Source organism: Lonchura striata, chromosome 5 (genome assembly GCF_050655825.1).
Source record: "Lonchura striata isolate lonStrDom1 chromosome 5, ASM5065582v1, whole genome shotgun sequence".
NCBI lineage: Eukaryota > Metazoa > Chordata > Aves > Passeriformes > Estrildidae > Lonchura > Lonchura striata.
This window is the reverse complement of record NC_140707.1, coordinates 8,935,935-8,962,660: the sequence shown is the minus strand read 5'-3', so window position 1 is coordinate 8,962,660 and position 26,726 is coordinate 8,935,935. Positions and strand designations below refer to the sequence as shown.

Genomic DNA, 26,726 nt, shown 5'->3' with positions numbered 1-26,726 from the left:
GGCATAAATCATGTAGTTTCAGGCTGCATGGTGGCAATATGGTTCAGTGTGTGTTCTATTTTTATAACTTTATTTAAAACTGACATGTAACTTGCTGTACCTGAAACCCCAAGTGAGCCAGTTATTGGAGTGTAACAAAGTTTTGACGTCAGAACTGCTATTTATTCCACTGGCAACCATTAGCGATGCATTACCCTTTGGCACTCGTGTTTTCAGAAACACGGTTAAATTTTTATGACTGGCTCTAGCCAATTAGGATTCTTTCTCAAGATAGAAATAAGGGAAGGGATCTTTTTTATAACTTACTAAATGTAGCTTTCCAGAAACAGCATAATAAAAATGTGAATTATTACACTCACGGAACATTCAGGGAGCCGCACCTCGGCTGGCCTGCTGGCCACACACGTGTCCTGGGGAGGCAGGGGTCCAGCTGGGCTGCCTTGCCCACTGCACGAGCCTTTATTGGGATTTAATGGAATTAGAGCTGAGTCACCCTCTCAGGTCGGGCTGGGAGCTTCAGCAGGATGTTAGAGGGGCTGGGAGAGCTGGGGAGGCACAGGAGGTGTGGAGGGGCTGGGCTGGTCACAAACACACGGAGAGCAGTTTCACTGGAGCTGTCTGATGTGCCTGTTCCCTCAAAAAGCTAAACTGAAGCAGCACTCATGAGTGCATGTTTGCAGACCCTACATACCAAGAGGGATGGAGCAGCTGCATGAGAAGCTGCTATGGGATGTGATTCCTCCTTGTTGGTTCACTGTGTTCTGGCCATAGGAATGCCAGAGTCTGCAAGCAGGACCTACTCAGATGTGTTTTCCTTCTGGGTGATGTTCAGTGATCTCCTGAGGGCTGGGTGGTCTGCACTGTGTGTTCAGGCAGGAATTCAGAGCTGCCTGTTGACTGAAGTTACAAAATGCTTGTTCGTACATGTTTCTTTGCTAGCGTGCTGCAGATTTGTTTTGAAGGGAATGCTCTTTGGTAAGGTTATTATTTCATTCCTGCACTTTATTAATGATACTTTGTTCTTTAAATCAGTAGTAAAAATATCACCAGCTTTTGTCATAGGTTGTTTTCTGCAAACAATGTTTCCCTTTAAGGCTCTGATCTTTATTGTACCAGGGCAATTTTAAGGTGTTGCATAAACGGTTGTGGCTGCAATCTAAATTTGGCAGTTACATCCTGATTTTCCAAGTAAATAGAAGCTGCTTGATCTTAAAGTATCAGCTATCTGCATCTTTATGGGTGATTTAGTCATAATATGATTTCCAGGCAAGCAATCGGGGTTTTTTTTCAGCAGCCATGAGAGGGAAACTTTTTGGGTATTCTGTTTTTGGTTCTTTTATTTCACATGTGTGCTTTGACATCCCTCACTGCTGTCTCCTGTAGTTTGGATATTCTGGGTGCAGCACATCAGAGACTTTTACCTGTCTTTTTTTCTTTACCTGACTTCTATTGCCTTTTACCAACCTGTTTTAGTGTCCTTACCAAGTTGATGGAGACAAACATTTTCTTTTGCAGAGTAGTGGCTGAGAAAATTGTTCAAGGTAGAAAAAAGTAGTGAGGCCTGAGAAAGAAGGGGTTGTTTGAGTGGAGAGACTGCCCAGGAGGTGGCAGAATTTGGAGACCATTGAAACAAAAAGGAGTAAAGATTCCAGAAGAGAAGGAAGTGTTTCCAGTTTCTTTAGAGAAAACAGGAAGGCAATTAGGGAGAAAGGATTTAATTGTCTAGTAATTTTATGAAGGAGACATTAAGTCTTCCAGAAAGCCTTCCTGGTTCCTCCTGTGTGCACATTTGTTCTGCATCTGTCTGAATCTCCTCTCAGAGCTGCACACTCATTGCCCTGGCAGGAGAAATTTTGTCACATCAAAAATCTCAGTTGTCTTTCTGAATGATCCTTTCAATATTTTCTTCAAATAAATTTTCTGGTGGAGAGACCACTTGTTTATGCTTTTGGGTTTCATGGAGGGGATCATGAACAGCCTTTTCTTCTTGGGACAGGCACCTTTTGAAGCTCTCTGTTGGCTTGTGGTGCCTAACTGGGAATGTGAATACAAAGCTGACTAATTCTGAAAGATGAAAAGCTACTTTAAATCTCAGATTTAAGAATTACATGCTAATGTTAATCCACCTTTAAAATTCCAAATAAATATTTTAACTGCATTTTCCTGGGTGCTTGCAGATATTCAGGCAATATTTGGAACAGTAATTTCTGGATATCTGAATAGTGATAGTAGACTTTCTCCTGCTACTACACATGCAATAATTGACAAAAATATCTGTTTGGAGAATGTTCTGTAAAAAAGGAAATTAGGGTCATGATTGGTAAAGTTCTGAAGTAACTGTTCAAAATGAATTTGTGTTTAGGCTGTCACAACCTGCAAAACATCTAGATAGCTGCAATGTGGATATCCTAATTGGCAATTTTTTTTATATCATCATCTAAGGTTTTCATATGTCATAATACAGGCTAGAGTTGCACAGTTTCACTGTAGTTTTGATTCCTGGATTTTTCCAGCATTCCTTCATTCCTTACCCCTTTCCCCCACACTCCCAAAGAGGTACTTGTATCACAAATGCTAGCTGTTTAGATTAATCTGCTTGACAATATTAATCTCCTTCAATCCACAGCATTACCCTTTCTCAGAGAATATCTGTAATTCGGCCACCCTCTATTCTCATTGTCACAGAAATGAACAAAGTATGTAACAGAAGAGCAATACATGACTGATAATACACAAATTAATTTCAGATGGATTGTATTTTCTCAACATTTACCATTCCATGAAAAATTAGATTGAACATGCAAGTGATTATTTAAAGTCCAGTTTGTAAGATATTGTAGTGGAAGGCTTTTTGGGAAGAACTGAATCATACCAACAAGTCAGTGTTTCGGCCCTCCAACTCCATTGTTTGGGTGGTAAAGCTTGGTTTAAGTGTACTGAGTTAAGGAGGTTGATTTTTCATTTGTGCAGAACTGTAAAATTTCAATGATTTCATATCATTTAATTGGGATTTATTTGTAATGAATATATTCAATTTGATCACTGTATCATACTGGAGAAGAAGCTTGTCTCATAATTATTTGTGTTACACATTGGTAAATTAGATAAAAGAGCAAGAAATAATCATCCTAAGTAAAGACAAAATCTCTTATTCCTAGGAAGCAGGAGATGCTTTCCATGTGATGCTTTCTGTGGTTAACACCTATTCATTGTTCACAGACCATGGAAATTATTATGTTGCAAAAATACCTATGGGATTGCCCTGATAGATGTAGAAAAGCAGTGTGGAAGAATATGGAAGAGAGCAGGGAATGAATGAACATGTGGAGAATTTGGAAAATTGAGCAACAGAAGGATAAGAAACAAGTCTAGAAGACAAGAGCTATGTCTAAGTTCTGATGAGAAAAAATCCAGCATCAGAAAAATTCCAAAATGACAAGTGGTTTGAATGATTCATGATTGAAGGGAATATTATGAGACAGAGATACAATGAATGGAAGAGATGCAAATATACAATGTGGCAGGCAAAATACAAAGAACAGAAATTAAATATCAGTTGGCCACATGACAGCAGCAGTTAAAATTTATGGGTGAGTCAGGGATAGCCAAAAAAAGCTTTATGTGAACTGCAGGGTACATCTTCAGGATATGCAGTTCAAGGAGATGTATTGAGTGAAAGACAGGTTTTGGTCTTCTGTTTAGAGAGGAAAAAAAACGAAAATTGTGCATGGTTGTGCATTTTAGCCTAGCTGATTCTTCTACTCCACAAAAAACATACATGGCATGTCTTACAGTTGCCATGGAAAGTACTGTGGCTTTGCACCTCTTTGTCCACTTCAGCATGAAATCAATCAGTGAAAATGCTTCTAAGTGTACTCTGGTCCCTTCAGACTTGACTGGAAATTACCCACTTTGTTTTGTTTGTTTGTTTTGTAACATCTGTGTTCATGTGCTCAACTTTGACCTAAAATTTTCAATTTTAGAAAAAAAATATAGGTTTTGTATGTTATACCTGTTTAAAATATCCCAAATAATAACTCAAAAATTAGCTTTGGTTGGAAGGGAACCTTAAAGATTGTCTGGTTCCAACCCCTGCTCCATGGGCAAGGATGCCAACTGTCCATGTCCTTCTTGTAATACAAAGAAAGTAAATACTGGTAAGTAAAGAAACCCGGATGCAGTTACAGGAGAATCAGGAAATAAGACAGAGGAAAGAACAGAGTGACATAGGCAAAAATTTCATCAGTTACTTTTCCAGATGTTGGCAACTTGAAATTTAACTTGCCAACGTGAAATTTAACTGCAGATATCAAACTTAGCAATGAAAGAACTTAAACCCTCAATGATTTCCAAAACAAAATTTAAATAAAATAAATCATGGACACCGGAAACAAGGGGTTTAAGCACTGTCAATAAATTGTAAAAGTAAACCAAGATCTAATGTACTTTTGAAACTCCTAAACACCGTTTGCCTTTCCTCTTCCTAGAAACATTCCATAATAATAGGAATCGCATAAATAATATGTATTGGTGATTTTTGTGGGTTATATATACATAAAGAAATGTTTCCAATGTCCAGCTCAGAGCTCCTTTTCTGCCACTTCAGTCAGCCATTCCTTGACTTGCTGTGGCTTGGCACACAGAATGGCTGAATGCTGATATGCTGAATGCTTTTTATTTATTTGGTACAGAGATAACCATCAGATCCCCTCCAGCCTTCTTACCAAGAAAAACAAAACAAAGCCCAGCTTCCAGTGTTTCCTCATGACTCCTGTTTTCTACCTGCTTCCTTATTGGTCTCTGGATATCTTCCAGCTTATTGACTCTTTGTTTTAAAGCAGCTGCTGTAAATTTGGCCCAGTGCTTCAGGTGATACCTGATTAGTTTTGTGACACCTTGGCTAGTTGACTCTTAATTTTGATTATCAGACTCTTGCTAATTATGCTGTGAAAGTGTTTGCATGTTTTCCTAGCAGATGCATTTATAAAGAAGCCATGCCACACCCTTATTATGCAGACATGTGATTCTACTCTTTTCCTCATTTCAGATGAACCTTAATATTTGTCAGTGATCTTCATGTTTTGAGAAGACCCCAATGTGGTTCTGCCACGATTTAAGCCTTTGCCTGAATTGTTTGGCTCAGCTCCTCCTTTGTAAGATGGTTGATGTCAGACAGCTATAACAAAGTGAACGTGCCTTTTATCCCCCCATCTAATGGTACCAGAGCTCTTTGACAGTCTTTTTGGCAGACAGTGTTTTCCACAAGGTGTTAATAATCTGTGCATCAGACAATTGACTCATTTTGTGGTCACGAGGACTGCGATGTCAGGACTGCTGTAGGTGCAGGAGTCAGACTCACAGTGGATGGTTTCTGGCCCATGGTTTCTGGGTTCTCATCTGAGACAGAGCAATAGCTCTGGGATCACTTGAGGATTACTTTTATAAATCAAATGGAGCTATACCTTTTGTAAAAAATCCAATAACCATACTGTGAATATAGCACAGCAGTCATTGGTGATGCAGGAGGTGTGTGGGGATGAAATTTGCTGCACCAGGCTCGTGGCAGTGCTTTGCAGAAGGGAGCCAGAGGTTTGCTTGTCCTGACATTAACCACTTCCTGTGGGTGGTTCTATTGAGTTCTGCTTGATTTTGTTTGATATTTTGTTACTGGAAACATGGTGGCTAAATTTTAAAGTTCTTTCAAAGGACTTTCTCAAATTGAGTTATACTTACTCTCGCGCTATGCCACCTTAAGGAAGAGATACTCCAGGTAAGGCATTATAATAACGCCAAAATGAAATAGTTTGTGTTTCTTTAGTGTCTCCCATGGGTGATTTGAAATGTTACCTGAGCATGTTGTGGGAACACCAGTGGAGCCATCTACAGAATTCTGAAGAATTTAATGGATTACCCATGGTTTTGCATTGGCAAAGAGGCCTTTATTCCGCATGAATGGTTATTTTTTTTCCACTTGAAGTGCTGCTATTGGTATTGATAATGATTTCAGTAGTTCAGCTTGTGAATGGGAACAGAAATGTATTTGTGTAGTAACAAAAATGAGACTTTACTCCAGTGAGAGTTATTCTGCTCAATAACGAATTTTTTTTTTTTACTAAAAAGTATTGTAGCAAATGGAGAGCAATGAAATTCAATTTACTGGCACTTCCAAAGAAAACCTTAATAGAACTGAAAAATCAGCTGTTTTGAGAACATGCAAGAATTCTGAGATGTAAGCCAGCTTGTGTTTAGAGCTTGATTCTTAAATTTTTCATGTCATCAGGTAAGCAATTACATTATGTCCTGCCAAGAATCCAACATCAAAAACTCTTAAGTCATAAATTAGTAGCCTGATATGGAAAATCTGTCTGCTTGTAGTAAATAAGTAAATGATTCAGGAGTAATTGTTTAGCTTTCTATGTGACAAAACACAACTAAGATTGAATCTTCCAGGGAAATGCCAAACTGCTCTTGTTTTATGTTTTTTTATTAATTTTATTTAATTAATTTGATTTGATCAATTTTTGATTGCTTTTTGAGTAATCTAATTTGATTAATTGATTTTGATAATTTTGATTAAATACACAGAAATTACATCCTAATTTCAAGTTTGTCTTGGTAATTCTAGGAAAAAAACCTTAAAAACAGGATCAGTGATCTGTAGTATATTTTGAAGACTTAAATAACTGAAACCCCTTTGCCAACTTTGTGAACAATTTGCACTGAAGCTTTTCACCTGCCTGAAGGGCTGCCACAGAGCTGGAGTGTGTTGGAGTTGCTGAGACATGAGCTAAAAGGCAGGAAATTCCAATGAGATGTGGCAAGGAATAAGATGGCCCTAAGGGCTGTAGTACTGGAAGAGGTTTCCTGGAGAGCTTGGGGAGTATCTTTGGAGGTGTTCAACTGGACCTGGCCTTGGGGAGTCCATCTAGTTAGGGCTCAGCTTTGGACTAGAAGCTCATTTTTTGTAAGTTGTTACCTAGTTCTGTGATTCCTACGTAAGAATATGGCACTTTAAAAAAAAAAAAAATCTCTATAATAGTCTGAGCATTTGTGGATCCAATGGATTCTTGCCTAATTCCAGTTTTGGAAAACTTGGTTTTAAATAAATGCTGAAGTAGACTGTAGTTGTTTTCTGAAGGCTGTCAAGATCATGTTGTGTGTTTTTTAGCACCTGGAAGGGCGTTCATCTTGATGTGAAAATTGCCTGTAATTATTTTACTTATAAGATCTTAACCTTTAGTAACGTGATAGAAAGTAGTTGTCTAACTGAGGAATCAGCTACTTTAAAAAACAGATAGAAACCTGCTAATAAACGTGGGGAAATACAGGCTGCAAAGTCCCAAGCCATGGAGCATAAGGTTAAAATGTTCTTAGAGGTGCCCATTCTTCTTTATTCTAGTTGGATAGAATTATACTTAAAAATAGCACTCAAGTAAGCTGGGATTTTGTTTGGGAGTTTCTTTTTTATCTGCTTTTATATCACATTAAGTTAATGCCTTTGGATTATTTTGTTGCACCCTAGAAAAGCAGACACCTCAGCTTTTGCACTATTGACCTTTTCCTTCAATAACAATCAAAAGTTGTTGATCTTGGGGTCCGAATTATCCTTTTGTGGCTGAAAATGGAAATTCCTTTCTCATCTTCTGAATTAAAAAATCAAAAAAAAAAACCCAAAAAGATAAAAAACTGCATCTGAGAGCAGTGTATTTTTGAGTTTTCTATCAGAAAATAGCAGTTTCCAGACGATATCAATGTTATGCTTGGTTAAAAGTTGCCCAATAACTGCTTTGGGAAACATTAGGAGAAAGAAGACATTTCAATGTCAATGTTGTATTTATGCGTTCAGCTAAGGGGTTTCTAAAAATAAAAGGAATCCTTTATACCTAAGGGGTAAGTTATTCTTAGGTTGGAGTATGTTTATATACACATAAAATGTGTAGTGTGTATATGTCCTGATAAGTTTGCATAAACATTTTCAGGGTGAACTTTTCAACGGAGAATTACAATAGCTGTTCAAATATAAACATGCTGTAAGAGACAGCCACATCACTGAATCCAATTGCTTGGTATTATAAGCCACTGCATAATTTAATCTCCTTCACTGTTCTCTATCTTAAAAGTAATTAGGAATTCTACATGCAGTGCTCCAGCTATTCCAGAGTCTAATTTTTCATTCTATGAAACTTTTTTTAGATCTCCAGTTAAAGCAGTTACCTAATTTAATTTTAATTGAAGAAAATTAACTAATAGTTTATTAATATCTCTTAGCACTTTTCTCTCCTTGGCATTTAAAATACTCACTGTAGAATATTGACATCTATTCTTGCCCTTCTTTTTTTGTATGCAAAACAAGTCTGGGATTTTTTTTTATCCTCTCATAATCTATCACTTTTGCTCATCCTGTTCTACTTGGAATTGTTCTGTTTTAAACAAGGCTTCTGTAATGGCATACTAAACTCTGGATGAAGTTTTACTATTCTCTTTTAAATACTTTTAAAAACTTGTCCCAGTTAAGACTTCTGACTTGCATGTTGTAGGGTTTTGTTTCCCTTTTCACAGCTGTTTACTGTTCAAACGGCCAAATGAAGCTTGCTGCTCCTTCTCTTCATGGTTCTGTCCAGGTGATGAGCTTCCAGCTCATTATGCAAAGGTTGTTTCCAACACATATTTAGTACATATTTTCACACATGCTGCTTTGAGCTCATCTCATTTCTCTTTGGTAATATTTTAGGAAGTTTGCTATCTTTTACTGGGGTACATGCAACGAATTTACTACACTGACACTTGCCCTTCTTGGTCAGAAACTTGCTGCAAAGATTTTTTTTTTTGTTTATGGAGTTGTAAGGATCATGTCTCATGATGGGCGCAGTCACGCAACAGCTTCTGTTCTCAAAGTCTGCCACATTTTTATGCTTCCATATTCCTTTTTCTATATGGTATCTCTTTAACTGTTGATTACCCATTTCCTTAACTTACATATTTGGTAGAGCTGACTCACAGCTTTTGGTTTTTTTAACCTCAGGATGTTGCCTTATTTCACAAATGGGGTCCTCTTTTGTTCTTTTTTTCAGTGTATCTCAACTGAATATATTTTCCCCAGTAGAGAGAAACAGAGCAGTAATTTAGAATTGTATGTGTATTTTCAGGAGCAAACATTATTCAATTGAAAGTTCTCTTCTCCAAATACTTACAGCTTCAGACTTTATGCTGTAATCTGCAGTGGCAAGTAGTTAGACTGCATGTGGTCTCTGCATAAAAAATAACCTTGTTGAGACCAGGGTATTTCAATAACTTTTTTTTTCTGATATTGACTCAAAAGATAACTTGCACAATTTCTAGATGTTCATTATATAGGAGGCAAGTTGATTTGAATGCAGCATTTCATGACTTGTATGAAGTAAAAATGTCAATACAGGAAACACTGAATATCAGGATAGATTGTCACTGGTGACATGCATTTAAATTCCCCAGCTCTTATTACAAGGCAGTTAATAAATGAAATAACAGAATGAGACTTTAATCAAGAATTTTTAATCAAGAAGTATAATTCCACGTGGATGCTAGCTGGCGGTGTCTAAAGAGCAGTAAGATGCTCATGGCTCCTGAAAAAAAACTACTTTTGTTTTTATGATTGCTTTCTGAAATTAACATTTTTTAAACTAGAAAAAAGGGGTCAGGGTCACTGGGGAAGTGAATGGCTGCCAACTTGTGTTTTAAGACAGCATTTTCAATCAAAAGCATTCTTGGGGTTGGTAATGTTGTGTTCTTTTGTGGAACTTGGGTAGTTTTCCAAAATTTAATGCTTACTGATGTAACTAAGATTATCTTAAGGGATATACCTGACTTTGCATGTGCAGTATTTGGAAGTCATTATTTGGTTTGATTTGATGAACAAGTAAAATACTACCTTTGAACTATGCAGATACATGTTGTAATCTTCAGTAGGATTAAGCACATTACTTTCTTCCCAAGACCGGACTGCAATGTTCTGAGAAACAAATAGAGATTTAATTTTGATTTTAAGTGTTTCATAACTTGGCACAATTTCCAGAGTTGGTAAATACAGAGTAACAGGTGCAGTGTAGCAAGGTAAAGTTGTGTAGAGAGTGAGTAGTAGAAGCAAAGCAATCTTCTGGTGTGGATTTTCTGCCTGGTTATAGGGCTCACTCTGATCTCGTTTCAAGTGATCTCACCAATGCAGTGCCACAAGGAAATGTGGGTGGAGCATGCAACTTAGTTATTCACAAATTACCAAAATAAGCCAGTAAATTGGTGGCATGCTTGCTGTTGATTTTTGGTTGTTAATTTTAGGCTACATTACCTAATACAGCAAAAATGAAGCTTTTTTCTGGAGAACTGCAGAACCTCCCAAGGCAGCAGGTGAGATGACGTGGAGTAAAGTGGTGTGGCAAAGCATGTTAATCCAGGCTTACTCCTGTAGGCTGGGAGCTGACAGTGACAGCTGAAATACTGGGCATGTTCTGGAAATCTCAATGCGTGCTGGTGTTCACGGCTGGGTAGAAAAGCATGCTACAAGCTCCTGGGAAATAAATAGAGAACAAAATACTCGTTGGCTTATCTTTTAAACCCATGATGTGATTGGATTTTGAATTTTACGAAAGGTTCATGCTGCCTTGTCTGGAAAAGGGTAAGCCCTGGTATGAGCAAAAGCACAGAAGAGCAAACTGTGACTTGTAGCTTAGTGATGCCCCCATTTCCCTTCTGTCCTTATTTGCTTTCCGCTTGTGTTCTGCTGCTGCTCTTTTTCCTTCCCACAGTTAGGAGCACAGTGACAGGCAGAGAGCTTAATGCTTGAGCTGAGAGTCAATCCAAATTGGAGACATGTTCTTCTGTGGCATAGCTTAGAAAAGAACAGGAAGGAAGAAAAAGTGACTTGTTTCATCTGTAATAAATTCTTGATGCTAGATGTAATAAATTCTTGATGCTAAATATTATCCTCGGTGTTCTGAGGCTTAAGTACTATTTCAAACAAGGAAATGGTTTGTCAAAGAAAGAATAGTTAATTACTGATTTAAGTAAGACAGAAACATATTCAGAAACTGAAATGTTGCAGTGGGGGAAAGAAGCAACTAGAGAAATACGCTTTTTTTTGTTCATTTAACAAATGAGACAAAACTGAGGCAAGATCTTGTCTTTTTAAACTGTGTGTATTTTAATATGTGTGTATTTTGGTCATTGTACATACCTTATCACAATTAATCAGTAATTGATCAGTAAAGCTGATTGAGTGATAAATCTGGTTTTGTGCCTTGTCTCCAGTCTGCACTGGAGACACTCAATACAATTTCAGATTCCTCTGAGACTGTGTGTTAACACTGGAAAAAAGAGATCTGCCCCTTTCCTGCATGTTGAAAAAAATTCTGTCTACAATGCTTGTTGTTACAGATTTTAGTGTTCTTTTATTCAGGAACTGAAATGTGTTCACATACAGCTTTTATCTTCCTGATGTAAATTTGTACCTTTCAACCTGCTGGTGTATATCCAGAATTTCTTTCTGTATTCTACTGGCTTTTGGCAACTGATTTAAACAGAACTTTTCTTCCTTCTATGGCCAGTAGCAACATTTCTTTTGAGCTCAATTGGGTTCCTAGTGTCTTTAATGAAAGTGTGAATTTATATGTGGGTTGTTGTAGACTGGAGAGGCAGTCCTTATCAAGCCATCTTTTAAGATACTAGGAGAAGAAGAATACAATTATTAAGATTTATCAACTCTTGCTGTTTTCTTACAGTGAAAAAATGATCTTAGAACTTGAGTGATGAGTTGGATGTTCCTTTAAAAAGGGGCAGACTGTCAGCAGAAACGTCCAGCAAAACTTCTTGCAGTAATTGTGAAAGTGGTAAGAGTGTTTATGAGGAGAGGTGAAACAACAAGCAGATTCTTCTGCTTCGTGCTCCATGCCCACTGTTTGTGCCAGGGCAGCAAAAATTGGTAATAAAGCTGAGGGGGTCAGTGTGGGGGTTTGGGAAGCCTGAGGTGCTGATAATGATGCTCACTCAGCTGTTCCTGCTGCTGGCCACTGCCAAGCTGAGATCTGCCTCCCCAAACTGAGGTCTGCCTCCCAATAAAATCCCCAATGCAAAGTCAGAGAAACCATCACTTTTCTGAGCACTTATGTCTTATGAGTGACAAGGAAATCATTCTGACAGCTTGGATTTCCTTGCACAGTATATGCTACATACATTATGTAATAAAGGTGTCGCTCATAATGATGTTATGTATTTTATAGCAAAGGCTTTAATGGATAGATGCAATTGCATAATACTTGTTCTTATTATGCAGCAAAACTTCGTGTTACATAGAAAACTAAAAAAAATACATTTTTTCAAATTTTGGTGATACATGTAATTTTGAAATTTGCCTTGATTGTCTTTTTCTCTTAGTCTTTTGTTTTGCCAGAAAAAGGAAAATAATTGCTTCCTTAATCTGTATTTTAGCAGGAAACACTGTTCATTATGAACTTAAATTTTCATACTTATTTCAATGAGATTGAGTATACCTGCTGTGGAAGATGTCTAATAGGGCAAGATTTTGGATTTACACTCAATAGAAACCATCTTTGATGTTTGTCCTTTTGGTTTACAAATTATGTCTTTTCCTTTAGTTAGAGCAGTGTCTTCTCCAGTAGTTTTTGCCGAAATTGTGTTAGTGGACAGAATAGTGGAGCACATAGTTCATATAGAAATAAAAATGGGCATTTAAATAGTGGGCAGTCTGTATTGAGCAGGTGTTCTTGAGAGGTGGCTAGAAACTTCTAACATTAAACCTCTAAATTAAGTTTTGGGGACATAGTGTCAAATGCCAGAAGAGGAGGGAAGGATTGCATCACTTTACAGAATGTGGCAGAGTAAGGAGCAGGGGAAATTCTCCTGTGAGCTAGAGGAGAATCACTGAAGCATGAAATAACCAGTTTGATGAGGGTTTCTGCTCTCTTGGGATAGCATTTCTGACACTGTAAGATGCTCAGTGTTCTACAAGTCAGTGCAAAAAGGGGAGTTTGTTGTTGGGTTTTTTTTTTGGTGTGATGTCTTCAGAAAAGAAGTAAGGGACTTTTCAATTGTATGCATGCCTTTTAACTATTCCCTGCTCTTAAGTGGGAATACACAGTAAGTAAAAGTTTGCCAATTTAAAAGTACTTAAAATGACATATCAGTGATCCTCAGACAGAGTACAGTTGTTATTGCAGCCCTCAAAATTGAAAGTCTTAAATTGGTTCTATGGAAATTGCTTTTTTACCTATGCTTCTTCCAGTTCTCGTGCCTTTGTTAATCTGTGGCTGAGATTTCAGTTTGTAATTTTGTTGCACAACACTCAGCCTAGACCGAGTTGTTAGTTCCCAAGTAGATCCTGGGCTTTCCATGGATCTGTAATTTATTTTTGTATAAAACTAGAAATGTAATGACAGTTTGTTTATAAGATGATAGATGTCACCATTTGTAGTTTTACCTTTTTTCTTGGTGCTGTGGGTTGACCCTGACCAGATGCCAGACACCCACAAAAGGCACTTCCTCACTGACTGGTCTCTGCAGCTGGACAGAGGAGAGAAAATTTAACAAAGGATTCATGGATTGACATAAGAACCAGGAGAAACTACCCGGGCTGGGCACCTCTGCCATGGGCTGTGGGTGGATCTCTGCATCCCCCCTGGATCTCCACAGGCTGCAGGGACACAGCTGCTTCACCTTGGTCATCACCAGGGTCTGCAGAGGAGCTCTGGCACCTGGAGCAGCTCCTGCCCCTCCTTCCCCACTGCACTTGGTGTCTCCATGTTCTTCCCCTCACATGTTCTCACCTCCTCCTCCTCCTCCTCTCTGGCTGGAATTCAAACTGCCCCCCACCTTTGTTTGGATTTCTCCTTTAATCTCTCATCCCAGAGGTGTTCCCACCATCCCTACTTGTCCCAGCCTTGGCCAGCAGCAGGTCCATCCTCTGAGCCACCAGGGATGTGGTGGAGGCTTCCTGCAGCTTCTCACAGGAGCCATCTCTGTGCCCCTCACTACCAAAATCCAGGGCATGCAAAACCAGCACACTTGGCAAGCGTGAAAACCATGCCACATTTCCATTTGATGAAGGTAACTTGGTAAAGGTAACTTTTACAGAGTTTTCAGATGCATTTTTGAGAGGGGTGCTACACAGAGGCGCAGTAATACACGACAATTCCCAGGTAGGATACTGAAAGTTCCTGGGATTTATGGCTGGAATACTTCATCGTTTGCTTCTAGGTGTGCCTGGAGCAATGCAGCCATGAGTGAAAATTGCAGCAGTCTGCCAGCTGTGGATAAGTCAGTGTCAAACCAGGGCTGTACCAGTGTCCTCATTACAGCTGGAGCTGCTTGGCATCCCTGGTGGCAGTGCCCCTGGAGTTACTGCATCAAAGCACCACATTGGACTCCTTGTTTGATGTGCAGTGCCAAGAGTTAGCTGAAAAACTTTTGTTTTCCTGAGGAAACCATTTGTTCTGGTTGAGTGAAATGTAGTTTTCACTGCTGGCAGGGGATCGCTGTGTGTTTGTACACAGAATTTTTAAGTGGAGCGATAGTGAAACATCGAGAGCAAGTATTACTGTTTATACATAAGAAAATGCTGAAGCACCATCAAAGCATCATTGTACATCTCTGTGAAATTACTTCAATGATTGATGGCATGTCAATGTCTGTGACAGTCAAGAGAAATTAGATGAGAGAAAAGATTCCATTTATTTCATTGAAGCGGTGTTAATGCTTTACTTTTTTCTCTTGTGTGGATCCCTCTCAACTGAGTAAATGAAAAATAAATATTTTTTAAAGCTTTGCAGAATACTAGAAATAAACTGAAATACTTTAGGAGGAGATATTAAACCCTTTCTCATTCTGCTCTTTCCTGTGGTTGAGAAGTGTGGATCAAGTCCTCTCTAGCAGAATTACTATACTATGTGTCATAATATAATAAAATACTGTGTTATGACCTGAACAAAGGACCTGAACCCAAAGTTCTGTATTATTTTCCAGCTGTGATATTTCCCAAGAATTCTGCAAGCTTCTGAAACTGTCGCACAGGAAAATCTATTAAGGCCCCACAACCTTAGTAATTGTAAATGACCTTTTATTCTTTTTAAAGTAGGCTAGATTGTCCATATTCCCATTTTTTTTTTGAAATCTTATATACATTTTTTTTGTAGAATGTCATGATTACTAAGGAAGGAGTGAACATGTTGAATAGTTTGGGAAGTTAGTGATTGCTTGTCTGTAGCAGTTGGGAATTTGCTGAAAAATTGCCATGCTATTACCTCATGCACACCCCCTCAAATGAGAGCTCATATGGCAGTATTTTCTTCTTTTTTACATCCTCAGACCATAGTTTCTGAAATTCTTAGCTTTTTACATGATATCTGCAAGTTGTTAAATATTAAACCCTACAAGTCTTGTTTCTCCATTTATAAGAGAGGAGCTAAAAGCTCTTCGTAGTTTTTTTGTTTCTAAAATATTCTGAATATATAAAATGCTGCTCAAGTACTAAGTTTAAATATTTTCTCTTAAGTAAGGCAACTTGGTTTAGTCAGATTTTAAGCTTCTAAGACTGCCTGAAATGATTGGAGTGACCCTTTGTGTTCCCAGCAGCTTTCCAAGGTGTCCCCAGGAGGTGATGCAAATGACCCTTCAGTCTTGCTCAGTGATGTTTTGATGTGCTCTCTCATCTCAGGCTTCTCAGAGCTGTAAGCTTGGCTGTTTTTCTTGGTATTTACAGGTGTTCCCTGGTTTACCTTGCCTGCTTTTTCCACTAAGCACTGTTTTTGCAATATATTAAGACAGGGTAATAGATTTTCACACTAGGTAAGTATGTCATAGAACATAAATCCTCTATTGACCAAAGAAAACATTGGAAGACTGAAAAAAAGAAAGTGCAAATAATTCTGCATACCTAAATAGAGCAGAAGGCATGTGACTGTAGGAAATAAAGTTTTTTTTAACATAGTTCATTATTTAACTGTTCATTAGTTATTATTTATTTGAGATTTTTCTGGAAGGTGGATTTACAGATCACGTAAATAAAAACCCGAAGTCAAAAGGAAGTTGAGGGGAAATTAAGAATATTTTGGGAAATCCTGTGTGTAACAGGCAGTTTTTATTTGCATATAGGCATAAAGAATGGTAGATGAGGGGAGAGTCTCTTTATCGTCTAACAAATGTTCTGAATCCTTGGTAAAATATTTTATTTCAAATAAATGTGTCATGCTTATAATCCAATAGATTAGTCCTTTTCATCACTATCATTGTTACTGCCTGATCAAAAAAAAGTTGATATTTGTGTTTCCTTTCATAAGGTAATAAATCTTTCATCACTATGTACTTGGTGTGATTAATTGAAGTGTATGAGGTAGCCAAGATGCTTAAAATTTTGTCTTCTGTTCCACAGACAATTAGGAATCCAGAGAGCTGGCCTGAACATTGTAATATAGTCCTTATAACCTTATGAAAAGCATCTGGTTTCAGTGAGAATTTATAATCAACAAGATGCCTGTGTCCACCACTGGCACACACAAGGCAGTGCATAACAAACACAGAAGGTATAATTTCACACAGCTGAAAGACTGACATGAAATGTCAGCCCAATCATTTTTCAATCTTTATTGTTTATTTGCAAGTGCCAAAATTTTTTTCCAGCTGAAGCATCTCTACCAAAAAGGAAATTTCTACTTACTCAAAATTTAATTTTTTTAAATTAATCTTTTTTAATCACAAAAGTTTGGTGGATCATGAATCAAAACCTGTCACGAACATATTAGCTATCCATGTATATGACTTGTTTAAAGAAATGTAAGGAAATTTCTAGCAATAAATAAATGGTGTTCAGAGGAATTTTTCAGGTAGGTTGGTAGAGCACTACCTCAGAGCCACTGACGTGGATTACTGTGCTGGGGAACTGGACTACAGCAATTTATAGTTTTATCCAGGTCACATTTATTTTCATCTCCCACACATGGAATTTTAAAGTTCATTCATTTGCATGAGTCACGAAGGTAGAAACACTGCCCAGCTGGAAAAAGTGGTACGCATTTTCAGTAAAATTCCCCTCATTATATTGAGGAGGAAATCCAATCTCAAAACTATATAACTATCTGGCTTAAATTGGTTTAAGTATCTGAAGTGGCTCATTGTGCTTTTCAGGAGCTGTCAGTTCCTATTATGCTGAATAGCTGTGTTCACTTATGGGCTGGACAGAAATCAATTCCAAATTGTGTGTGCCATCATAATATCCCTCATGGAAATTGTCCATTCACACCGTTTCCCAGGTTTTGTGCTGTGTTTAGTAGGTGGATTTGTTCTGCTCTAATGAGGAGGGCACTGTGTAGCTGAGTGTTCTTCCATGTGCTTGGATTCATAAGTGTCTTCCTTTTAATGGAGCTTTTTCTCTCCCCATGGAGGCAGTGGCTCCCTGGTATGGGCAGAAATGTGTTCTGCTTTGCAGGTAGTGCTTAAAAATGCAGCAATATGTTGATTAATCTTTCTAAGTCTGTGAAATCCATCTAGATTTTGAGAGACAGATAAAATAAATGGTGTAATTTTAAGTCAGCTTACATAGAGGCAAAACCAAGAAGTTTGGGATTAGATACCCAAGAGAGCCCTGGAAACCTCAGAGGTCACAGAATCATAGTTTGGGCAGGCACATTCTTCTCTCTCTCAGGATTTTTTCATGGAGGAGCACAGAGGAAAGAAAGAGAAAAAAATTTCTATTTCTGCTCCTTGTTATTCCCATGTGGAATGTGTTTGGAGAATTGTTTACCTGGAGTGAGTGCTGGGTTGGATTCTGGTGAGGATTGTTTGAGCCTGGTGGCCAATCCAACCCACCTAGGGCTGGGTTCTGGCGAGAGGGGCATGAGTTGTGAGTTAGATATGGCAGTTAAAAAAGTAGATATGTAGTTTTAGTATCTCCTTTAACTAGTATATTAATGTATTATAGCATAGTTATAATAAAGAAACCATTCAGCCTTCTGAACTGGAGTCAGACATCAGCATTTCTTCCCACCGGGTTCACCTGCATTTACAATATAGGGTAGCCTGAGCTGGAGCAGAGCCAACAGGATCACTGAGTGCAGCTCCTGGCAGGGCAACCCAAGAATTCCATCCTGTGCCTGGGAGCATTCTCCAAACACTTCCTGGGCTCTGTGTGGTTGAACACATTTGTGTGTCCAAGATGTGTTTCTCTTCTCCCTTGCTATTCCTCTTTTCCTTATCAGCATGAGAATATTGAGAAACAACCACTTTAAATCTAGGAAAGGGCAGTAAGCACAAGAGTGCATGTTAAACTGCTCTCTGCAGTGATCAGGTGCCTAAATCCAAAATGCACTAAGTGTTTTACCTGCTTGTGATTCAGGGCACCTCATTCTTTTTAAAATGACAAATGCCACTAAAAACATGTTTGGTCCCATGGCAGGAGCTTGGAATTGTTTTCCTGCTGGGTAAATATTAACTACAAGGTTGTGCACTCTTGTTCCATTTTGTCTGCTTCTCTATGTCCAAGATCTATTATTTCTTTTCTGTACCATGGTCTTGCTTGACTAAGGGCCCTGCCAAGCAGAGCAGGTACTTCAGTAGTCAGGACATTCCTGCTGAAGGTGTCCTCTCGAGTTCCTGCACACTGAAAAAAAAAAATTTTAGTCAGTTTTCCATTTCTTTAAGATGAAGCAGGAAGAGAGTAAAGAGTTCAAGAAGTAGCCACTGAGGGGTGGTCTTGACCAGTTGACATATGAAAAGACATAAACTATTACTTTGGGAATTGCTCTATTGCTTCTGAGACAAGTTGAGTGCTATTATCTAATTCCTGCTGCGCAAGAGGGAGAGATGGCATTGTTATCATTAACCTTGGGGCTATTCATTTGTTCCTTTCTTACAGGAAGCAGCTTCAGCCTCTTTTAGGACGGTTCAGCCAGTCAGAGGCTTTGTTAATCTCGTCTGGGGTTGAGCCAGGGAGTCTGGACGGCATTCTCCTGGATGCTGGCTGTTCTTCCATGCAGTTAGACACACCTGAAAGAGGCTTTTCCCTGCAGAAGGATGGGCCATTGGACATGAGGATGGATCATGACAGGTACATCATCACAAAGCATTTCTTCTTGAACTTCAAAAACTGTCTGCTCTGCACCCCCTGTGCATTTCCTTTCCTCTTAAATGTAGAATTCTTTCTCAAACCACATCTAGTACTGAATGAGTATCATGTCTTTTGCCAAAAAGCTTTTTTCTGGCTCAGTGCTTAGCCCTCGTTACTGTCTTCACCCTCTTGGAAATAAGAGGAAGGTTTCAGTGGTAAGTGATTGAACCAGTAATGTTTTGTTGGCTGCACCTTTAAATTGTAACATTTTTGGAGTGTGTGGTATACAGTCACAGGAACATCTCTCTTTCAGAGACCTGTTATTTCCACAGTTTGCCTGTACTTGATCTGCAGGCTCACAGCGTCTTGCTGCAGTCCCTTTTCTTTTCTGCTATTTGTGAAAACTTCACTTGAGCACGTGCAGTTGCTCCCTCAGGAAAGGAGCAGCATCCCTCTTGTGTGCAATGACCATCTGATCCAGTTGCTTCTCTGCGAAAGGAACATGATAAAAATAAATAAATAAAATCCCATTCATTATATCTGCTAACTTAAATCAGATAGCCACATTGCTCTTAATGTGCTGGTGTGACTTTGCCTTCCATGCCCATGTATTTGTTGTGAGTTCTGCTTGGCAAAATTATAAGCTTCCTTTCTCTTTGTGTAGGAGGCACATCAGTCTCACTTAATTGTCAAATTAATGGTTACTGAGTAAATCACCTGTGTTTAAATTTGGATTGGTATTTAGTACTTTCAAGAGCATGAAAATCAGTCGTGGAGTGATAATTTCCACTCTGCAGTGTTTTTCATCTTCAGACAACCTGATGTATTTCTGCAGCTCTTTGCTTTTTGCATGAGCAACCAAAGATCTGTCGTGTATGGGTGATGGTTGTGATTGCATGACACGTTACGTGACAGAGGATGGCAGTTTTTTCTTGGTGTTTTGATGAGTGTGTCTTAAGAAATGCCATTTGTTCTTTCATTGCTCACAAGAGCCAATGGGAAGCCTCAATTTCTAAGGAGTCAGCTTACCATGTTAATGTTAAGTCTTAACACAGCAAATTTCATGATACTTGCTTTTTCTGCTCTTGTGCAAAATGCTCCCATGATTCTCCTGGGATTCAGTCCTCAGATTTCAAGAATCTGAACTCTAGGCTTACATATAAGTCAGATGCATCGTGAGAAAACAAACACAGAACAGGAGCATAAGAACAAAGGATACCTGAGGCATAACAAAAGCCTTACACTATGGTTGTTGCTATGATACTACTTGTCTCTAAGTTTTTTATCTTTTGTAAGATACTGCAGGGGAGTAAAAAAAGCCTGAAAGCAAAGAAGAGAATTTATTAGGTAGATTTTATGTTTTCTCTGATTAGTAAACACATAGATGATGTTCATAAAATACCCCGTTTGTAGTAGTGAAGTGGCAGAGATAAAGTTACATAGATTGAAGGCTTGCACTGTTTAAATTGTAGTAAGTCCTGTAGTTTATATGACTAGGTCATTTCTCTTATCTCTGGAGAGTATTTCTGTATAGATTCATATGCCTTCTTAGTGAAAAGTAACGTTAAATTTTCATCATTAGCAACTGTTTTCATAGCAGGAGATGTGAAAGAAAAGATCTTTGAAATCTCTTCTGGCTAGAAAGCAGCATATGATGCAAGATGGCTAAAATGAACCCGTAAGAGGCAAGTTTATATTCTAAAGCTGGCTAAAGAGAAAGGTCACACATAATTTCCATCCTAGCATGATACTGGAGTGTATTTATTCTTAATTTAACATTACTTTGCACTAAAAGGCATAAGACTCTGCATATAAATACGCTCTTGAGATAATAGAAATGACCTAGTCATATAAACTGCAGGACTTACTACAATTTAAACAGTGTAAGCCTTCAATCTATGTATCTGTATCTCTGTCACTTGGCTACTGAAATAGTTCAAGGTATTTTATGAACATCATCTATGGGTGTACTAATCAGAGAAAACATAAAAACTACCGAACAAATTCTTTATCCTAAACTATTAAGCATGGTTTATGAGAACACTTGGAAGCTAAAACTGCTCTAATTGAAATTAGGGAGCAAACTCCACCTAGACCAGTGAGAGAAGGTGATTTAAAAGGTGCAAGCTGTTTTCCCAGCGCTGCCACCTCAGATTTGCCAAGCTCAGAGGCAGTGTGCGTGTGGCTGTGTGGCAGCTCACCTCTGGTGGATGGCAGCTGATGTCAGAGGATAATTGGCCGCTCTCTGTGCGTAGGTGCCCTGCCATGGCCACGGCTGCTGATGTGGTGAACGCGCTGGACCAGCGGGCGCTTGCGTCGGTGCTCAGCGCGTACGGCGAGGAGAGACACGCCAGGAGGATTGCTGCTGCCATCGTGCAGGCACGCAGCATTTACCCCATCACCAGGACCGGGCAGCTGGCAAGCATTGTTGCAGGTACCCTCATTAATTCTGCGCAGGAGGAAAGGAAATATTAATCCTCGCAGAGTCCCAGAGGGATCTATTTGTACTCGGAGTGGTGCAGGATCTAATCCTGCCCCTTCTGCTCTGATGTCAGCTCCCTTTTTGTTTTTTTTTTTTTCTTTCCTTGCATTGTAGTTTGACAATTAGTTCAATAATAGATTTAACATTAAGTGATTTATCATTTCGTCAACCAAGGTGAACCACAGAATGACAGCAGCCTTGGGTATTCTTTATCCTGGCTATTGATCCTTTCAAATATCAGATATGTCATATCTGTCTTAGTTTTAAATTTCTGTATTTTAATATTTTAACGGAGGGTACCATGGCAGTTTCCAGTTACGAGTAAAACCAGATCATTTCTGTCTTTTTAAAGAATCAGAAACCCCAAAGCAACACATGGCTTGCTTCACCTTGTGCATGCCAACTAGACAAGCCTGAAGAGACTGTTGAAACACTTATCTTCCTTGCTCCTCACTGTAAACAGCTTAAAGAAAATGCAGTTAGGCAGGAGCAGTGCTTGCATCAAGAACATTTACATTTGTGTCCTCAAGTGAAAATTTTAAAGGAAAGATACAAGACACGAATCCTGAGCATTAACATAATATGTAGCATCAGGATGTTTTTATTTTTTTCACCAAGTGATGGAAATCACTATATCTTGTCACGAATAAGTCTAAGCTGCTGACTTTGAATATAGACCTTTAAAATTTTCATCCAGATTTAACATTTGCTAAAGAACAATGTGAAATATTTTACCGGTATCCTGAAGAGTATTAAAAATTTCATGGTATTCTTAAAAATTTGTGTTACTTAAACTGGAAGTCTAAGGCACTTAAATTTAATGATGGAGAAATTAAAAGGTCTGGATTTTAGAAGTCAGGATATTTTAGCAAAATGTCCAGTCAACCAAGGCTCAAAGTTTAGCTGATAAGATGAAAGAACCTGCTTGCTGTTCTAAGCCCCTGCTGAAAATATAGTGAATATAACCAATCTTAAAAATTAAAAATCAAAGAGATAAAGCACTACGAGGCTTTTATAAACCTTACAATTTTAATGTCCTCATTAGCAATATCCTGAAATAATGATTTTGAGCTTTGTCCTATATATTCCATGCTTTCTGAAAAAGTGTTTATTAGTACAGTGTACTACTACTGAGTTGGAAGCCACTGTCTCATGTGTTAAAGATATAGCATGTTACAAACAAGCAACTCAGTAATTCTGAAACAATTTTGTGCCATAGCTGAAACTCAGGGAATGAAAATACAGGTGTATGACAGACAGCAACTGGAGATCCCTTCGTGTTTAATATGCTGCATGTGAGTCAGCAGTTGATCCTCACTTTCTGTGACCATGGGAAGGGTTTTTCTGTCCTCACTGTAAATTCCCTGCTGTATTTGAAGAGCTTCTTGATCCACAAGTCAGGTATGCATCAGGTAGTGTGCGTGCCAAAAACAGTGAGTCCAGCACACATCTGCCAAGACAATAAATATGTATGTTTTGTGTGCTTTTTGGGAGTACACAAGTGACTGTAATGATTTTAGAGCTGTTGCATTGATCCCTGCTTGCACAAAACTTCCTCCAGTTTGAATTGGTTCATCTAGTAAGGAAGCACTACGGTGGATCCTATCAGTTTTTTAACTGATTAGGAAAATATTAAGGAAATTTTTCATAACTGTGATATATGTTGATTCATTTATCATCTGTAATTAATATATATTCTTACATGAAATTATGTTGGTGAAGATATTGGAATAAGCCAGAGCTGAAGACCACAGCTACAGGAATCTCTTGATGGCACAGGCCAGAAAAACACTGACTAATTCAGGAGTTGACTAGAGTAAGACCTATGACCTATTAGTTAAATGCTATATCCTTTAAAAAATAAAATATTCATTAGAATAATAAAATCTTGCATTTCAGATTTTGCAGATTCTTCGTGAGCCTGATTATCTTCCAGAACAGGGTTGTTATTTTGGCTGGTATAGGAACCAGGACACAAGCAAAACAATCCAGCCAATGAAGCTGGGTATCAGCATCTGAGAATTTGTGTAGTGTCTGTATTTCTTTCTCTTCTTATTGATGACTGTGGCTTCAGATGTTCTACAGCTCCCAGGTTTCATCTGAAGATCCAGCTGATAATTAGAATCACAGTGAATCTAGATTTGGACTAACCTGAGCTTGGAAATTTTAATTTATTTTTATAGAATGCTAGATTTCTGGTCTCTCCTACCACCCCCTAAAAGGTTAGAACATGTGTTGCAGTTCCTAATTAATTGGGACATAAAAGTCAAGGGCATAGTTTTAAAAAAGCCTCAAGGAAACAAAGCAGCATTAAAAATTTTGTCTTCCTTCTGGTGTTTATAAATATTATCTAAAAGGCTTCTGATCTGTTTAAATAAGATCTCTAGGAGCTGTGGAATCTGCAGTAGGAGGAGTTTTGGGAACAGCATTTTTTCCTGCAGCACAGTCAAACACTTTGCACTGTTTATAATGTTCACAGAGCTGTTTGCAGTGTTGAGTGCTCTGTAAATTCTGAAAATCAGTAGTTCTCAACTGAAGGGTTGTGAATAGATGTGTGAAAGTTGATTAAGAAGCACTACCTGATGTCTTTTGTTGTACCTCATTGAGTTGTTTGGAAACACTGCATGTGCAGGAAGACTCATTAAAAAGGCTGACATTTTTAGAATGCAATTTTCATATGCTTTTCCTGTACAACTAATGGTCTGGTTTGATTTCTTTTCAGGGTGCAATATAACTTTTTATCTATAATTTTTTGTTCAAAATTTATTTTTTCTGAGCATTATTTAGATGCATAATCTATTAACAGACAATTTTGAGATCATGTAATCATTTGGCCTTAACTTGAAAGGAGTTTATGATGGCCTGTTAAAGAAATTTTAAAAGTTTAAAAAATACTTTAATTGGTAAAGTCAGTTTCATTCAGACTGGCTCACTTTTGCAGACTTTAATTATCAGTTTGGAATTTGTAATACTGCCTGTATTTCAGATGGGTGAGAATTAGCACTGTACTGAGGGAGCCTAGACAAAAGGACATTGGTTGCGTCACAGAAACTTATTAAATGCAGTGCTAATTCAACAGGCAAATTCCTGCAAACAGGTGCATACTCTGAATTAATTTTTACACTCTGGAGACTTCTGGAGTTCATATTGACAGGCTCAGCAGACTGCTAATTTCATTCACAGGCTTTTAAAATTTCAATACGTTTCAACATAAGAACCTATTAGATTTTTTTAAAGTGTAAGTATCATCAGGGCATCCTAAAAGTAAAAATGGTTATTTCTCTCACTGGGATTTCAAACCAGTCATCTAGCCAGAAGATGTTTTTATGAATTAAATTCATTTTAAAATCTCCCCATACAGATTTTTTTTTAATGTTTTTGTGCATTGAACAGCCAGTTACTAAGAAGGATTTTCTTTAAGTATCTTGGTAACAGTAGAGTCCTGGGTGAGAAGTGATGTGCCTGAGCAGAAAGCACAAATAGATTTTTATTTAGCTGAACTAGAGGAGTAAGAGTGATAGGGGAGTTTTTCACCCATGGAACATAGATCAGAATCTATTGCCTTAGCTAAAAAGCTGAAGGCCAGTGTGATAGAAATTATATTTAATAATAACCAGATTAGAATAACCAGAGATTACATTTATTAGTTAATCCCAGTCTTTGACAGTAGACCAGTAAGTCTTTGAACATATAAACAGTTTGATTTTGTTTTTAGTCTGGGAGGGTTTGGTTGCATAAAACTGCAAGGTGGCTGCATTTTTTTTACCAATTTCCCAAATATTAGTATTCTGTACTTTATTATGGGACCTGCAGTTCTCTTTGTGCATGTTCAACTGAGGCATATAAGGTTGTACTATATTACAGAATATATTTGGGTTTTAATTAATTTTTCTTCAGTGTGTGATAAATTACTTGTAGTAATAAATTAATATCAGAGTTAATTGTCATAGAAGCTTATTGTAGGAGGAAACTTTCCAAAGACCTGTTAGTGTCCCAGTCATGCTAATAGCCTCAGTGTCATTGTTCTTTATTTATCTATTCAGTATTGTAGTTGCAAAGTATCAGTGTTGATGAGCAGACCAATGAAAACCTGCCCAGATATCAGCATGCTGTGTCCATGTACATTTTTTCAAAGCCTTTTGAATTTGAGTTTAGATTCATAGGATGGTTTGGGCTGGAAGGAGCCTTAAAGCCCATCCAGTTCCAACTGCCCTGCCATGAACAGGGACACCTTCCTCTAGACCGAGTTGCTCAAAGCCTTGTCCAGCCTGGCCTTGGACATTTGCAGGAACGGGGAATCTACAGAGCAACCTGTTCCTGTCTCCCTACCCACAAAGGGAAGAATTTCTTCTAACCTCTGATGTGATTCATTCCATAGTTCTGAGCATCCTACCAGTGCTGCTGGCTGTTACTTGACCTTCAAACGAGGTTCTGTTTGTTCTGCCCAGCACAATGTTGCTTTGTTGTGCACTAAGAGGCAGTTCTCACCACACACAGCTGGCACTCAGTGGCTGTTACAAGGGTTCCATTTTCAAAGAATTCATTTATAGGTGTGCAAAGAGGCATGGAAACACACACCGTGCCAGTAAGTACGAGCTTGATGCCTGTTTCTTGGGATTGCTCAGGCTCTGTGGTTTTTAGCTCTCCTTTTAATTGAGGTTTCTCATCATAAAGAGTGTTGTGACTTCTACAATGGGAGTACACATCCCTTTTATGATTCATGGTCAATATAGAAGATTATATTCTCAAGGATAGAAATTACATTGACTAGCTAGCTTTTCCTAGAGTTTGTAAGTGATGGAGAAGCCTCGCTCCTGCAGGCTCCATCTATTTATTCTGTTTTGTGAGACAGCTTCAGGCCACAAATTCACATGCACTTGTTTGTTGGGAGAAGTCAATCCTGCTGCCACTTTCTGTCTCAAGGCATTTGGACTTTAAGGACTGGAAGCAGCCACAGCTACAATGGGGTCTCTTCAGTGAATTTAGGAGCTGTTAGCTTTGGAGATCAGAGGAGGAAGGTAGGTAGGAACATCAGCTATGCAGAAACATATCTTAGGGACATAGCATACGTGATAACAGCTTTGTTAATAAGGATTGCCTTTTAAAATCTCATCATTTTCATCTCTTTGCTGAACACTGAGGTTGCTTTTGTGTTTGTGATAT

At 38.3% G+C, this 26,726-nt stretch overlaps 1 protein-coding gene across 5 annotated transcripts in view; it reads left to right on the top strand.

The window, feature by feature from the left end:
• Positions 1 to 26,726, top strand: part of METTL15 (methyltransferase 15, mitochondrial 12S rRNA N4-cytidine) — a 77,097-nt gene that overhangs the window by 48,492 nt on the left and 1,879 nt on the right. For all 5 annotated transcript variants that reach the window (XM_031505084.3, XM_085581229.1, XM_085581228.1 and 2 more), the window contains 2 exons: positions 18,890 to 19,081; positions 21,337 to 21,515. In XM_031505084.3, coding sequence (XP_031360944.3) covers positions 18,890 to 19,081; positions 21,337 to 21,515 — 371 coding nt within the window. The remainder of the gene's footprint in view (positions 1 to 18,889; positions 19,082 to 21,336; positions 21,516 to 26,726) is intronic.